The 14237-nt window shown below is 57.7% G+C and overlaps 5 protein-coding genes and 1 non-coding gene across 6 annotated transcripts; 1 reads left to right on the top strand and 5 right to left on the bottom strand.

Annotated features, from left to right (window-relative positions):
• Window positions 1–6: 6 nt before the first annotated feature.
• Window positions 7–2787, bottom strand: B0H18DRAFT_966005 (mitochondrial carrier). The gene is made up of 12 exons (XM_048043304.1): window positions 2172–2787; window positions 2033–2122; window positions 1772–1978; window positions 1689–1716; window positions 1490–1632; window positions 1196–1437; window positions 1036–1141; window positions 952–977; window positions 794–898; window positions 384–677; window positions 274–326; window positions 7–218 (listed from the first exon to the last, which is right to left on the bottom strand). Exons 1-12 carry the CDS (start codon window positions 2602–2604, stop codon window positions 206–208), a joined length of 1740 nt encoding a protein of 579 aa, XP_047901012.1. The 5' UTR covers window positions 2605–2787; the 3' UTR covers window positions 7–205.
• Window positions 2788–3270: 483 nt separating this feature from the next.
• Window positions 3271–4799, bottom strand: B0H18DRAFT_6392 (uncharacterized protein). Its single transcript, XM_048038902.1, has 6 exons — window positions 4725–4799; window positions 4416–4670; window positions 3992–4138; window positions 3773–3924; window positions 3459–3713; window positions 3271–3409 (listed from the first exon to the last, which is right to left on the bottom strand). The coding sequence occupies exons 1-5, from the start codon at window positions 4761–4763 to the stop codon at window positions 3524–3526; spliced, it is 783 nt and encodes a 260-aa protein (XP_047901011.1). The 5' UTR covers window positions 4764–4799; the 3' UTR covers window positions 3271–3409; window positions 3459–3523.
• A 169-nt stretch (window positions 4800–4968) lies between these two features.
• On the bottom strand, window positions 4969–8953 carry B0H18DRAFT_965997 (argonaute-like protein). The gene is made up of 24 exons (XM_048043303.1): window positions 8767–8953; window positions 8624–8709; window positions 8538–8588; window positions 8445–8486; window positions 8390–8424; window positions 7686–8340; window positions 7570–7644; window positions 7486–7518; window positions 7322–7429; window positions 7242–7267; window positions 7055–7188; window positions 6931–6995; window positions 6764–6873; window positions 6689–6704; window positions 6557–6636; window positions 6411–6503; window positions 6210–6361; window positions 6063–6134; window positions 5971–6012; window positions 5896–5913; window positions 5677–5845; window positions 5534–5575; window positions 5387–5475; window positions 4969–5329 (listed from the first exon to the last, which is right to left on the bottom strand). The coding sequence occupies exons 2-24, from the start codon at window positions 8663–8665 to the stop codon at window positions 5151–5153; spliced, it is 2328 nt and encodes a 775-aa protein (XP_047901010.1). The 5' UTR covers window positions 8666–8709; window positions 8767–8953; the 3' UTR covers window positions 4969–5150.
• A 629-nt stretch (window positions 8954–9582) lies between these two features.
• Window positions 9583–9679, bottom strand: B0H18DRAFT_t1. Its single transcript has one exon. It is a non-coding gene; the product is annotated as a tRNA-Gln (tRNA).
• A 138-nt stretch (window positions 9680–9817) lies between these two features.
• Window positions 9818–12539, top strand: B0H18DRAFT_924750 (histidine biosynthesis trifunctional-protein; the record flags this gene model as incomplete). The annotated part of the gene is made up of 3 exons (XM_048041613.1): window positions 9818–11797; window positions 11865–12220; window positions 12271–12539. 3 exons carry the CDS (start codon window positions 9818–9820, stop codon window positions 12491–12493), a joined length of 2559 nt encoding a protein of 852 aa, XP_047901009.1. The 3' UTR covers window positions 12494–12539.
• On the bottom strand, window positions 12540–14101 carry B0H18DRAFT_1091020 (thiamine diphosphate-binding protein; the record flags this gene model as incomplete). Its single annotated transcript, XM_048032277.1, has 7 exons — window positions 12540–12746; window positions 12801–12936; window positions 12988–13286; window positions 13344–13587; window positions 13644–13759; window positions 13814–13921; window positions 13976–14101. 7 exons carry the CDS (start codon window positions 14099–14101, stop codon window positions 12660–12662), a joined length of 1116 nt encoding a protein of 371 aa, XP_047901008.1. The 3' UTR covers window positions 12540–12659.
• Window positions 14102–14237: the final 136 nt, after the last annotated feature.

Below are 14237 nucleotides of genomic sequence, written 5' to 3'. Positions count from 1 at the left end.
GACTCATGAAGGCCCACAGGAATCATATTTCGATCAATTCAGCTCTAGCAATAATTATTGACTATGGTGATATGAGCGAACTATGCGGAATGTTATCCACCCACATCCTGGACTTACGTGCGATAGTAGATACAGTGCAGCAATGCGAGAACGATGAGAACGATAGACTGTCCCGAGAAGGAGTGACGCGTAAGGTAGTCGACGATTATACGCCAAGTCTGGCAACGGGTCTTGTCAGAGACTAGGCAAGCAGAGAGATGCAGTGGGACTCACTTGCGCTTGCTAGATTCATACACGACGTAAGATATTGATACTGCTGGAACCACCTGAAGCAAACGGCATGAGTGTCGTGGTGCGCATAGCGGAGGCAGTATGTCTCGTACCTTCGCCAAGGTTGGTAATAGCCCGCGATAGAACCCACGCCAGCCATCCCGCGCATACGTAGCTCGAACGACGTCCATGATGCCATTATACCTTTGAGGATGGCCTGACGACCCCGACGCTTGTAATCGCGTCCGGACGAGGTTCAACGGGTACACGCTCGTGGCTCCAATACTACCGGACACACTGCCGAACGAGAGCAGCGCAAGGACTCCTGGCTCCTCCTTCCCCGTTGACCGGATGTATGCTAGCTTGAGCGCCTCAAACGTGCTCATGTCGATGGCAGAATAGCTGTGCTATCATGAGCTTTGTTACTTTCGCAAACCCAGCAAACTCACGGGAAAACTCCGACCAGCCCTATCTGTGATGATAGTCAGCACGATTTCATACCAAACAGAAGCGACGTACTTACCGTCAACCCACGATAGAATGCTCGAAAGCGGCCCATTTGCCACACTGTTCTGGCAGCACTAACAAGTGTTCGCCTGGTCTCTCCTGTACTGCTCATCATTTGGGTCTACCATTTGATTTCAGCACAGCTGTTGCTGTTATGCCGACTCCGTAACCTACCTTGAGGGTTTCTATCGGATAGATGGCTGTAGGGTCGACATGTCGATCAATGACGGTACACAACCAAACTACATATGTACGCACTCAGTTGACTGGTGATTCCACCTATCCCTCCAGACAGGAATCGGCTAACACCACTAATGTCTCTAGGGTCGTCAACGTGATCGCGGTACTGCGCGAACATTCGTTTCTACAAGACTGGATCTGTCAGTCGTTGAAGCAGGACAAGGAAGCAAGGACGAACGGAGGACTCATACGCCAGGAACTTGATGGCCGACTCTGGCAAGATCTTCGCGACAGAGAGCCCGTTTCCTGTCCAAAACGCGAGCACGCCGCCCTCGGAATATATTCGCGCCACAGCGCTGCCGATCGCCCGGACGCCCCGGACGGGTGCCTTCGAGCTCAAGGAGATACCGCCGAGGTCTGGTGGCCGCGTGATGAGGAAGATCTTCAGTCGATCGAATGGCGCGGTGCATGTCCGCGACACTGTCGAGGGTTTGAGGATTCTATAGATAGCGAATGGATTGTCGATACTCACCGGCACCGGCGACGCCGCCTGCTAGAAGGAATTTTGCGGCGGTCGACCCTTCGAACCAGCTATGATGGTCCACCTCGTCGAACTCTTCCTCCTCACCCTCCTCGTCTCCTTCGTAGGAGTCTACGGTATGATCTATGGGGTATCTGCGGTTGTTGGGTTGGCTTGGTGTTGTTGTACAACCGGCGCTCTGCTGACGGACATATCTTCGGCGCTGAGAGTAACGTCACCTTGCGCCCCTACCTCAGTCAAGAGTATTGGATCGCTGGGGCAGACACCGCTCACCTTCCATATTGACGCGGGCAGCCCCTCTAGCCTCGTCGCTTGTGACTTTTCGCATCTCGTAGTACCGGAATATTTCCTTTGGCGACGCTTTTCGGGGCATCAGCAGGAGGAAATCTCGGAACTCCGGAAAAGTGATAGCATGGGAGTGCGCGGAGGACGTCATGAATGTCATCAGCTCTGCCAGCGTTGATGAGGACAGTACAATGCCTGCGTATCGACCCTGGCTTAGCGTAAGAATAGGGCGAATAAATGAGCACACACCTGCTCTCTGCAAGGCCTCCATGAGTTCTTCGGAATCAAGGCGACCATTGCCGTCCAGGTCCAGTTCATCGTGGAAGATACGCCAGAGCTCTACGAGACATGAGCCCTCGCATACACGCAGTCGACGAGCCCCACACACCCGTTTCCTTTGAATCCGCGTACTTCCTGAATTCTGACCACGACACGCCGCGATGCAGAAACCCACTCGTATGCGCCCCACACTGCGAGCGCAACTCCGCCTCGTACATCCCCTGCAAGCGCTTCGCCATCTCCGTTGTAAGTGCGCCGTCGGACAGCGCTGTGGTCCCATCTACTCCCGCACCCAGCTGTGCGGAGTCTTCGTCCTCATGATGGGTGCCGTCGCGTTGTGGTAGGCGCGACCACAGGTCGCGAAGCCGCTTGTCCCGCTCATCCGGGCCTTCCTGCGCGCGAAACTCCTGGAGACTATGGGGGATGAACTGGTAGGGTGGTGGGTCAGAGCGTAGCCGAGGGATGTAGGGGTGGTCCTGTGCGCCGGCGAGGCAGGCTTCGTACAGTGCCCGGTTAGATGGGCCGCGGTTCTCGCCCGCCATACGAGCGTATCAGTGTGCAGAGAATAGAGCGGAGCTGCCAATTTGGCGCGAAGATGTGACGGAGACCAGCTGTGGGGGCCAACGTGGTAGGAGTAGGTGGGCAGATTGGGAAACGCACTAGCGGAAAGACATGCCTCGAGGAAGGAGGAGAATTGTGGTAGTGGGTCGTCGCGGCGGGTCGACAGCGGGTCGGAGCAGCCAGGCGCGGACGCGCCGAACGTAGTAGTCTGTGTGGTGATAGCTTGTCGCTGATTGGCTTACCGCCCCGCCCACGGCACTCACATACACCGGAGTACGCTGGCGAAATACTGGCTCATATTCATCTCGTAGGAGTACATACAATGACCTACAATGCTTAGCCTTCGATATAGCATACACAGAATGCAGTGATGTGGTAATGGTATAGGTACAAATGTCAGAGTGGCATGAAGGTCCGAGTAAATAAAGATAGTGTGTCGCCATAGTGCTACAACGAGTAGAGAGTCGATAGTTCCGCTCAGCGGAAGAGGTGGTGAAACCTAAGACGGAACTGGATCCCCAGGGTTTTCACGTCTGCCCAGATAGTAACGATGCCTTGGCCGCCATGCCGTTTGGCGCGCAGCGCCGAGGACGTCGAGGACATGGATCTTGAGTGAAGGCTGCTAGCTCTCGAAGCTCCAGCCGGACGGGAATGGGTGTGTGCATTTCGAAACGGTTTGGGCGTGCGCATTGGGGGGAGAACCTGAATCATAGGGGTAGGGAATGCGGACGACTGTATGAAGGTCTCTATTTTTGCCGTGGGCTCGTCGTGGCTGTCGTGTGGTAGCTGGCGGAAAGTGAGACCATGACGGCAAGCAGAGGGCGTCAGTACCTACCCGTTGCTCTGCTTGCTGTGCTACCCTGTAGCCGGAACGTGGCCGGCGCTCGGGGTGCTCCCGTCTCAAGGGCGGAGTCGGTGGTCGATAGTGCTGATCGGCGATGTGGTCAACGGAACATGGCGACGGGACAGGAAGCTGCTGGCATACTTGAGGCAACTCGGAACGCTTGTGTCGCACAACTCGAGGCGTGCTGTGTGTTGTCTCGCTCCGTTCTTGCGTGCTAGACGTTGAGAGGAGGGAACAGAGGTCATGCTGATCCATGGAACTGTATGAGCGCTGTATTCGACAAGCACGGGGCATGTATGATCTACCTGGAAGGTTGCTCCTCTACAGTAGGGAATGACACTGGGTGTGATCGATACTGCTCGTACCACCGTGGGTCGATCTGGTCGTTGAGGACGAAACCTTGACGCTTTGCTTTGCTCAGAGAGCTTCCCAGCTTGAGCAGCCCATTATCCGGTAACTAATTTCCCATTCAACCGTTCATAATGAGCATTGTGAAGGCGACTGCGAGGAAGCGATTTACTCACCGGCGGCATGTCCTTATTGAGCTGGGAGAAGGACATCCTTTTGAATGACGTGGAACTGAACCGAGAGAGAGGAACAGTCTCAGGGATGAACTTGGGGACGGGTTTCCTCCAGCCCATATTCCTGTGTGGCGGCATCGTGAATGGCGGCTGTTGGGCTGGTGGTGAGGACAACGGTTGCGTCGGGTGTCCACAGACGTCAGGATGGGGTTATATACGCCGTACGGCTCCAAAGACAGTAAGTAACGCCACCAAGCGCAGAGGGGCCGAGGCACAGTCGTCAGAGGTGCCAAAGCGTCTGTGGTTCTTATATCCGCACAGACCGGAGTGCATGCTGTTCCTAGATAGAGAGGCAGCGCAGGGAGCAGCGCAAAAGGACCACAGACAAGAGAAGAAGCACGGTTCCTGCCTCGGAAATGACACGCACTCGTCGGTTCACCTGCCAGGCTTGTATCGGGGAAGGGCGACGCCAGCCTCTCAGGCGAGCGCACCGCGGCAAGAGCGCCTTTTGTCCGCGCGGAGTGCACGCCTTGATCCCGGGGAGAGAAGAGGGTACAGCCCTAGGACCACTGGGCAACAGAGAAGCTGATGTCAGACGCGTGCAGGAGATGCGACTCAGCTGAGAGGCAGAGCTAGATCTAGCCACGGCAAGGTTTTGGCTTGTCGAAGTCATCCTCATTTCCTTGCAAGGACTATCTGGGAACGCAACAGTCTGGACCATGAGTGTTAGACGCACGAGGATCTGCGACCAAGCACACACGGCGGACACGAGCATTCCTCTCCCCCCTCGCTTACCTTCCAGCCAGTGCGGCCAAGTCTGCGCGAACATGCCAGGCGCCCGCCACCCCGATATTGCTCGGAAAACGCGATCACGTGGAAAACAGCCAGCTCGCGTTGCGCCTTCTTCGCACCGCCAATCAGCGAAGCCGGATACTATACCAACCTTGACCTAAACACGACAACGTCCTGCGCGCGGATACTTCCGAGGAGTCAACAATGGATAATAAACATTCCAGACCGTTCGTGGGGTAAGATTACAGCGTAAGGAGCGGCGAAGTGATACATGACAGGCAACAGTACAACAGTGCGGGATCCAGAGCGAGACAGTGAGCGACGGGGAGAATTAAGCGCTACACTTCAGAGACTTTGCAAACATGGCAGCTTAAGAGAAATACATGAGGTAGGACATGTTCTTGTGCAGAGGCTTGAATGCGTCCTTGAACATAGAGAGGCTCGCGATGGCAGAGGCCCTGTCCTGCGGCATACCAGAGCTATCGTCCAAGCGCATGGCCTCCTCCGGGTTGTAGTGGTTCTTCGCGCGGGAGCAGACGATGTCCGCATCTGCACGCACATATCGGGCATGAGCTACAGACGCGTCGCATAAAACAGGGTACTCACAATACACCGGCGCAGGGATCGAGACGGATCGTGTCGAGCGCGCGTAGACGTGACAAAGGGCAAACGAGAGTGCCTGCAAGCTGTCGGGTCTAGAAGCGATGCGATGATAAGACGCGGGCACGCGATTACAACAACGATTGGACGTACGTAAAACCGTTCTCATCGTGCAGGACGCTGTAGTGCGCGGGCCTCGACGTGCCCAGCAGTGTAGATAAACCGAAAAGCTGATGTTAGTACCGTAGCAGGACTCAGGGCAGAACGTGACTTATCCAGCATGGCTCTGCAAGTACCAATCGAGCTCGAGCGGGTGCGTGACTTCCTGGTCGACGACGGTGCCGGCGGGGCAATTGCCGCTCCTGTCCCTGTCCCTCTCGCTCTGAGGGAAGAACCTGACGTGGTGGCGCTTTCCAACCACGATCATGGTAATCTTGGGGTTGATGTTGAGTCTGGCGCAGGCCTCTGTGGCGGAGATTAGCACGAGGCTGCGAATGGCCAGACGACGGACTTACTCTTGATGAGCGGCAATTCTTCAAGCGACCGACATTCAGTTCCATGGCTGCATGTTGACTGCCTGCTGAACTCACCTTGCTCGAGCACCTGCTTGAATTGTCCCTCAGAGACACCGTCTAGCAAGTCGTTAGCGAGGGAGAGGGTGCATCGCGAGGAAATACCATACCCCGGTAGAAGATGATGCGCGTGGGGGCTGGGTTGGCCTTCTTCTCCCTGTTTTGCGGTACCCCATGTACGACTCGAGCATATTCTACACGCGCATCAGCTCGCCCGCACACACGCACAGCAACCAGACTAATCGAGCGCACCTTACTCATCTCCTCCAGGTCCTCGATGAGCTCCTGACGCGACGTCTGCACGCGACAGTCGGCCACGTACTTGGCGGTGTCGGAGTCCACGTTCGCGACCAACGCCGTGAAGGACGGCCGACCCTCGGCTCCGGGGGCAGGGTGAATGACGTCTGCGCTGCTCAGGTGGTCAGCAAGCGCATAGCCGAAAAGACGGAAGCACGTACCCCATAACGATGGTGGGGTTGTGGGGGTCAGTCAGAGCCGAAACCGAACGAGGCTCAGGGATGGTGTTGATGCCTCCCAACTTGACGTTAATCCTGTAGCAGTGTGAGAAATGCTACTGACGTGAATAGGGAGTACGCGAACTGACTTGAGACAGACGTTCGCGAAGTACTGCTCCTTCGCCCTCTTGCACTTGTCGGCCTTCATGCACTGTGTGGCGACCCCAACCTGCAGGCAACATTGGTCGCTGCTCGCGTACATGTGTGTGTATGAAACGTACCTGAATGTCCCCGAAGCTATTTAGCCGATAGAATATTAGCGTTCCATACACCGACGAATAGAACCACGCGCTCACTGTTTGATGGCGGTGTACAGATCCGTTGCCCCCTCGGGCAGCACGCAGACGATGAGGTTGGGCATGACCTTGTACCTATCTTTGCAGAGGCTTCCTATACGCGACAATTGCTATCACCAGGGCTGCCGTCAGCACATCAAGGACCCGTATGTGTCGCACGGACTCACCGTGTGGACAGAGCCCTGAGGATTTACCCACTCGTAGATCGGTCTCTCGTCGTTCACAGTGATGCCTGACGACGGTGTGTCTAACATCAGAAAATGCGCAGCGGGCAGTGGACGGATCACGTACCAACGGCTTTGCAGGCGCTGACAAGGTTCCTGACCATCCCTTGCAGGAGATCCTCCTCGAAGCGCGCCTTCCGCTCGAAGACGACCACGATCCACCGGTTGATCACGCATGGCAGGAAGAACTTTTTATCGACCCTGTAGCATCCGTGAGTAAGCAGCTGGGAGTTGGATTGAGAGGATGAGTGTACATGTTCCATGAGCCGTCGCGGGGAACCTAGATGAGGGTTAGGGCTGGGGGTGCGAGGAAAAAGTCTATGGAAACACCCACAATCGTCGCCTGCTTCGATCCAACGCCGTACTTCAGAGTAGGAGGGATGAGCACGCGCGCTGACAACGACATCGGCTTCGCATTCGGCTGGACTTCCAGGCCAAATTGCTGCGCATATGACCACGGTGAGCGACGGAAGTTACTATCATCAAAGGCATGCGCACCCGAACATATTCCGATTGGCCGTATTGCAACACCTGGCCATACTGTCAGCGTCCCATGATAAATGAACCAATCAATTCCCTTACTCCTAGTCCATTCGCGATGCTCTGCAGACGATCCTGCGGCTTCTTCGTCGCGAACTCGAGTACGTCCTTGGTCTTCTCAGGCGGCACGGCTTCTTCATGATCTGGCCCGGGGGCACATAGAGCATCTCAATCGGAATGAGTGCGCCATTGCCGACCTCCGCACAGACGGCCTCGGGGTACTTCAACTGATGGTTGTACGTCTGGCGGAAATACTGCGCGACGGTGATGGCCTTGCCCTCGCGCGTGGTGAAGCCGAGGGCGTTCGCTCCAGCGTCGGAGAGCTTTTTGATGACTCGCGGCGTCCGCGCCGACTGCTGCCCGCCCGGTGTCACCGTGACGACACGCACGCCGCTGAGGAAGCGCTGCAGACGGATGCGCTCACGTTCGGTCAGGCGCTTGATCGGGAACACAAAGGTGGGATCCCTGGTTCCAAAAAATTCCAGGCAAAGGTTGAACAACGAGCCCTCCTTGTACATGGTTCCCGTGCTGATGTCCACGTTGATGAGCATCTTGCCGATAGCTGGGCGCACGGATTGGAAGTAGCCACGCCAGAGGACGATGCCGCCGCCAATGTCCTTCGTCTCGCGGTTGGTGAAGAAGAGCGCACGTTGAAGGGGTATTTGAGGGAAGGATCCATGCGAATGACGACGTTGAGGGCCTGCACCTGTGGTCAACAAAGGGGGCGTCGCGTGAGGCAAGGCACTTACCGTGATGGCGGTGAGCACGGTATTATCATGAGATTGCTTGCCCTGCAGGAAACGCGCGAGGACCCTACGCGCCACATTCAACAGAGACCTCAAGGCTAAAGGGACAAACGTACTCGGGATTGATTTCCGCCACATGGGTCAGTTTGACCTTGTAAACCTTTGGGCCACGGGCAGTGGTGGGGCTCCGGGGTCTTCGAGCGTGACGTCGAACTGCGGAACAAGTTAGTCGACGGAGATGCACGGTCAAGGCGGTAGACGTACCTCCTGGCTGCGGGTGTCCCCAAACGGGAGCTCTCGCGCGGCGAACAAGTTCTTACGACCGTCGTACACCGCGCGGGGGTGAAGACCTGGGGGGCGATGGCCTTTTGAAGGCGGTCAATGATCTCCATGTTGAGACGCGCCGGGAGTGTCTTCTCGTCCGGGCGGATGACCACTGTCGGTGCAACGCACGGTCAGTGCGCGCATTGTGATTTTCTCTCTGGCAACATACCATCGTAGTGGTGGATGATGGCCTCGGGGATCTTGACCAAAAAGTGGTTGGTGGTGATGGGGATGACCCTGCCTGCGGTGCCGAACGCGCTGCGCCTCACACCGACGGTGGTAATGTGAGCGTCGCGCGAGGGCAACCCGGCGGCGGGCGCGCCGGCACCGGCGCCGCGTCCGACGAGATTGGGGCCACCACCGCGAGCAGGGCCGCCGCCACGAGGGGCAAAGCTGATGGGTACGCCGCGACCACGTCCGGGAGCACCGCGAGGAGGCATTGCAGATGAGTCTGGAGACTGGGCGGGTGGGATAATGTGACGCGCCGACGAGAGTGGCGCAGGAAAATGAGAGCGAGAAGTATGAAGGAGAACGTCGCGACGGGGAGGTCTTTATAGGAATCGTGAGCGGCGGTGGACATAAGGATGCACTAATTGTGTGCTTTGTGCCTCTCAGCAGCGATCGCCGACTTCGATCACGCGTCTGCCACCGCGAAGCTCGGGCCTTCCTGGGCCACTGCGTCAAAGCAACTCCTCGCGGCCAGTCCCTGCGCGGCCGACATTGTGCGTGTGCTTTGTCCACCGTGTCCCACTGTGGTCGCGATTCTGTCCATGAGGCAAGATAGACAACGGCGGCAGGTGCCGCGTCGTGGCAGTCGAAGAAAGCGGTTTGGTCCCGAGCGCCAAAGATCTCGTAAATGGGCGCTTACCACGCCACACCTGTGGCCCAACCTTCGTTCCGACTCGTTCTCCCTCTGCCTCCAAACGAGACGCGGTCCTCTCACTTTCGACACGAAGATACCCAACTACAAAAGCAAAACCATAACAGGCCCTGTCAGGAATCGAACCTGAGTTGACGGAATTATGGCGCGACGAATATCCCGTCGTCAGAATCCGCCGTGATAACCGCTACACTACAGAGCCGTAGAAGTCTCTGTGCAGCATTTGCATGTAACCGGTGGCAGCGTTTTGACGGCGCGGAAGTTGGAACGCGACAGAGCGCGACCACGTGCGGGCCATTTAGTGCGATCGCAGGATTTGTGGCGAGTCATTCTTCGCGCGATGTCTGTCTTCCTCCCTCTCCTCGGCGGCACGCCAGACCCTGCTCTCGTACAAGCTCTCGCTCGCATTGGCCCCCTCGTCCTCCAGGCAGCGCATGTTAATGCGCACGTACTCCCTGAGCACGCCTCGCGCTATGTCCTCTTCGAGAACGGCAGTCTAGACGAGGCGACTGCTCTACTCGATCAGGGCGTAGACAAAATCATCTTGCCCCTTGCTCACGCAAAGCAAGCCATCGGCGTCCTTCCTGCCGACCGCCTCATCCTTCTCCTCGATGTCGCCAACGTCAGCGCGGTGTCTGACACGGTGCGCAACGGTATCTCAGGCGTGCTCATCAAGACTCCAGCCGTGGACGTCGAACTCGTCTCGTCCGTCTCCCGTTTCTTCACAGGTTCCTCCATTCATGTCCTTCCCGCGGACACGGCCTCTCCCCCTTCGCAGTCTACAATCCGGGGGCTTCTCGCTGCAGGGGCTATCCTAGTGCTACCCACTTCCCTCCTCACGCTCACAGCCTCGACCGAGCGCCAGATCAATGTCGCTGATGCATTCCTGTCCCCTCTCACGTCTGACCGGCCAGATGGTCTCTTCCCGACGGTAGTAGCCGCTCACAACGAGGGCGGGCGGTCGCTAGGCCTAGTCTATTCATCCGCAGAGTCGATCAAGGAGAGCATCGTAATCGGCAAGGGTGTGTACCAGTCTCGCAAACACGGCCTCTGGCGCAAGGGCGAGACCTCCGGCGCGACACAGGAAGTCGTCAGCATCCGCCTAGACTGCGACTCCGATGCTGTTGAGTTCTCCGTTATCCAACACGGTGCTGGGTTCTGCCACCTTAATCGTCCATCGTGCTTCGGTGGGGGCGAGGCAAAGGGTCTCCGAGCGCTTGAGAATACACTACAGTCCCGCCTCGAGTCCGCACCAGAGGGGTCATACACGCGCAGACTCTTCAATGATCCTGCGCTCCTCCGCGCGAAGATCATGGAGGAGGCGGACGAGCTGTGCCGGGCAAAGACGAAGGACGAAGTTGCCTTCGAGGCGGCGGACCTCATCTACTTCGCCCTCACCCGGTGCGTAGCTGCAGGTGTCAGCATCGCGGACATCGAGCGGTCATTAGACACGAAGGCGAAGAAGATCACTCGTCGCGCAGGCAATGCGAAGCCGCAGTGGACCAAGCCTGCAGAGGCTGGTGCAATACCAAATGGCAAACCTGCACCAGCACCAGCAAAGCAGAAGACCCCCGTTGTCCCTAATGCATCTATCGCCATGCACACATACGACCTCTCCGCGACCTCACCTCAGGAGAGGGCCCAGCTACTCCGCCGACCCGTGCTCAAGTACGATGAAATGCTGCAAAAGGTCAAGCCCATCGTCGACGACGTGCGAGTACGGGGCGACGCCGCCCTGTTCGAGCTCACCGCCAAGTTTGACAAGGTGCAGCTCTCGTCGACGGTCATCCGCCCGCCGTTCGCCGCGGAGACGATGCAGATCGACGACGAGGTGCGCAAGGCGATCGACGTCGCGTATGCCAACATCTACAAGTTCCACGCGGCACAGGCTGAGAACGCGCCCATGGTTGTCGAGACCATGCCCGGCGTGGTTTGCTCCCGCTTCGCGAAGGCGATCGCGCGCGTCGGGCTGTACGTCCCTGGAGGCACAGCAATTCTCCCCTCCACCGCCCTCATGCTCGGCATTCCTGCGCAAGTCGCGGGCTGCAAAGAAATCGTGCTCGCAACGCCACCCCGGCAGGACGGGAGCATCTCGCCGGAGGTCATGTACGTTGCGAAGCTCGTCGGCGCGTCCGCCATCCTCAAGGCCGGCGGCGCGCAGGCGGTCTCTGCACTCGCGTACGGCACGCAGACCGTCCCGAAAGTCGACAAGATCTTTGGCCCTGGCAACCAGTGGGTGACCGCGGCGAAGCTGCTCGTCCAGAACGACACCGACGCACTCGTGTCGATCGACATGCCCGCGGGGCCGTCGGAAGTGCTCGTGGGTATCCAATCCATCTCGCTTGCGCTAGCACAGCGATCCTGAGTGAGATCTCATTTCATTACAGGTAATCGCCGATCGGACGTCCAACCCTGCGTTCGTGGCCGCGGACCTCCTGTCACAGGCGGAGCATGGCGTGGACTCGCAGGTCGTCCTCGTTGCGGTCGATCTCTCGGACGCGGAGCTTGCTGCGATCGAGGCTGAGCTCGATAAGCAGGCGAAGGCACTGCCGCGCGTGGACATCGTCCGCGAGTCGATCTCGAAGAGCAACATCGTGAAGGTGAAGACTGTCGAGGACGCACTGAAGTTCTCGAACGATTACGCACCGGAGCACCTCATCATCCACCTGGAAGAAGCCAACGCAGCCGTGGCCCTGGTTGAGAACGCCGGGAGCGTGTTCGTCGGACCATACTCACCGGAGAGGTAAGACGCATCATCTCGTCCACAAAGGTCCGTACTGATAAGTGCCGCAGTTGCGGTGACTACGCCTCGGGCACGAACCACACGTTGCCGACGAACGGTTACGCCCGTCAATTCAGCGGGGTCAATACGCTCTCCTTCCAAAAGCACATCACCTCACAAGAAGTTAGTGCAGATGGCCTCAGAGGTCTTGGTCCCGTGGTGGCAACGCTGGCCGATTGCGAAGGTTTGGACGCGCATGCGAACGCAGTCCGTGTTCGTCTGCGGGCTCTGTGAGGTGCAGGGAATCTATAAGTGCTCTAGACGGCAAAGCGTGTAAATTATATAGCAAGATGCATCCCTAAGTTATAACACGTCTGCGCAGCCCCGCGAAAGAATGTAGCCGCGCCCTCGTTGGCTCTCCCCCAAGCTTGCGTGAAGAACACGGCAATGAAGGAAGGTCCTAGTTGGACCTGTAGAGTGCCCGCTTGGCCACTTTCGTGATGACCGGCGCGTCAGGGAAGGCACGAGCCTCGAGGTTGATTGCGTACTGGCAGACCAAAGGTTAGAAGTGCGAGAAGAGCATGCGAATGGCTGGGCTTACGGGTGTAGGGACGTCAGCGCCAGTGACACGCTCGACCGGTGCATCAAGGTAGTCGAAGGCCTCACTCTCGACGATCTGAGCACAGATCTCGCTGCCGACACCGAAGGCTGGGAAGCCACCCTCAACGATGACAAGTCTGCACTGCGATGAGCATCCCTTGCATGTGCTGCGGTGAGACAGAACATACCGGTTGGTCTTCTTGACGGAGGCCTTGATTGTGTCGATGTCGAGCGGGCGGATGCTGCGAAGGTTGATGACCTCCGCCTTGACGCCCTCCTTCGCAAGCTCCTCCGCCGCCTCCAGACTCCGCGCAACCATCAAGCTGTGTGCGACAATTGTGACATCACTGCCCTCACGCTCGATCTTGGCCTTGCCGATGGGGAGGATGAACTCGTCGGACATCGCCTCCTGCGACATGGGGAAGCTGACACCGTACAACATCTCGTTCTCGAGGAACACAACAGGGTTGGGGTCACGGATGGCAGCCTGGCCGAATCAAGGGATGAACAAGTAGCTCGCAACTTAATCGGGACTGGAACAAACCTTGAGGAGACCTTTGCAGTCCTCGGCACTCCAAGGGCTGACGACCTTCAGGCCGGGGATGGAACCGTACCATGCGGCATAGTCCTGTGAGTGCTGGGCCGCGACGCCAGAGGCGGCACCGTTGGGACCACGGAAGACGATCGGGCAGGTGAGGAAACCGCCAGACATGTAATATGTTTTTGCGGCCGAGTTGACAATTTGGTCAATGGCTTGCATAGCGAAGTTGAAGGTCATGAATTCGCAGCTAGAAAGGTTTGTGTGTCAATGCTGTGAGTGAGCGATACCAAACGTTCTACGCACACTGGCCGGAGGCCCGCAAATGCGGCACCAGTTGCGAGACCAGCGAAACCCATCTCAGTAATGGGTGTGTCAACGACACGCTTCTCGCCAAACTTGTCCATCAGGCCTTTGGTGACCTATGTGCACGTCTTCTGTGTCACGTATTCTACCGGGATAAACAATTGACACACCTTGTATGCACCGTTGTACCGGGCGACCTCCTCACCAATGATGAACACCTTCTCATCCCGCAACATCTCCTCCTCCAGGGCGGCGTTGAGGGCATCACGCACGGTCAACTGCACGGAAAAAGAAATAAGTCGCGCGAGACACGTAGCCTAATCCAGATGAACTGACGTATGTTCGCTCTGCGAAGCGTAGCCACGGACGAAGAGAGCTCTCCGCGCCGCGAAAGCGGGTGCCCTGTGTGTGCGGGTGATGGCTGGGGCGAAGCGGGAGAGCGCAACTCGCGTCGACATGACTTTTGGAGGAGAGGAGGGGGCTGAGGCGAGAGCGGGACTGGGAAGGATTTGTGAGGAAAGGGACGCCGGTGTGTGCTGGCTCGGCACCTCTCGGGACGGCCGCCTCGCGCAACCCCAGCGTGCGAACCCATCC

Source organism: Fomitopsis serialis, assembly GCF_022376445.1.
Source record: "Fomitopsis serialis strain Sig1Antser10 chromosome Unknown B0H18scaffold_1, whole genome shotgun sequence".
Classification (NCBI taxonomy): Eukaryota; Fungi; Basidiomycota; class Agaricomycetes; order Polyporales; family Fomitopsidaceae; genus Fomitopsis; species Fomitopsis serialis.
The sequence above is the reverse complement of the archived record's forward strand: the minus strand, read 5'-3'. Positions and strand labels throughout refer to the sequence as shown.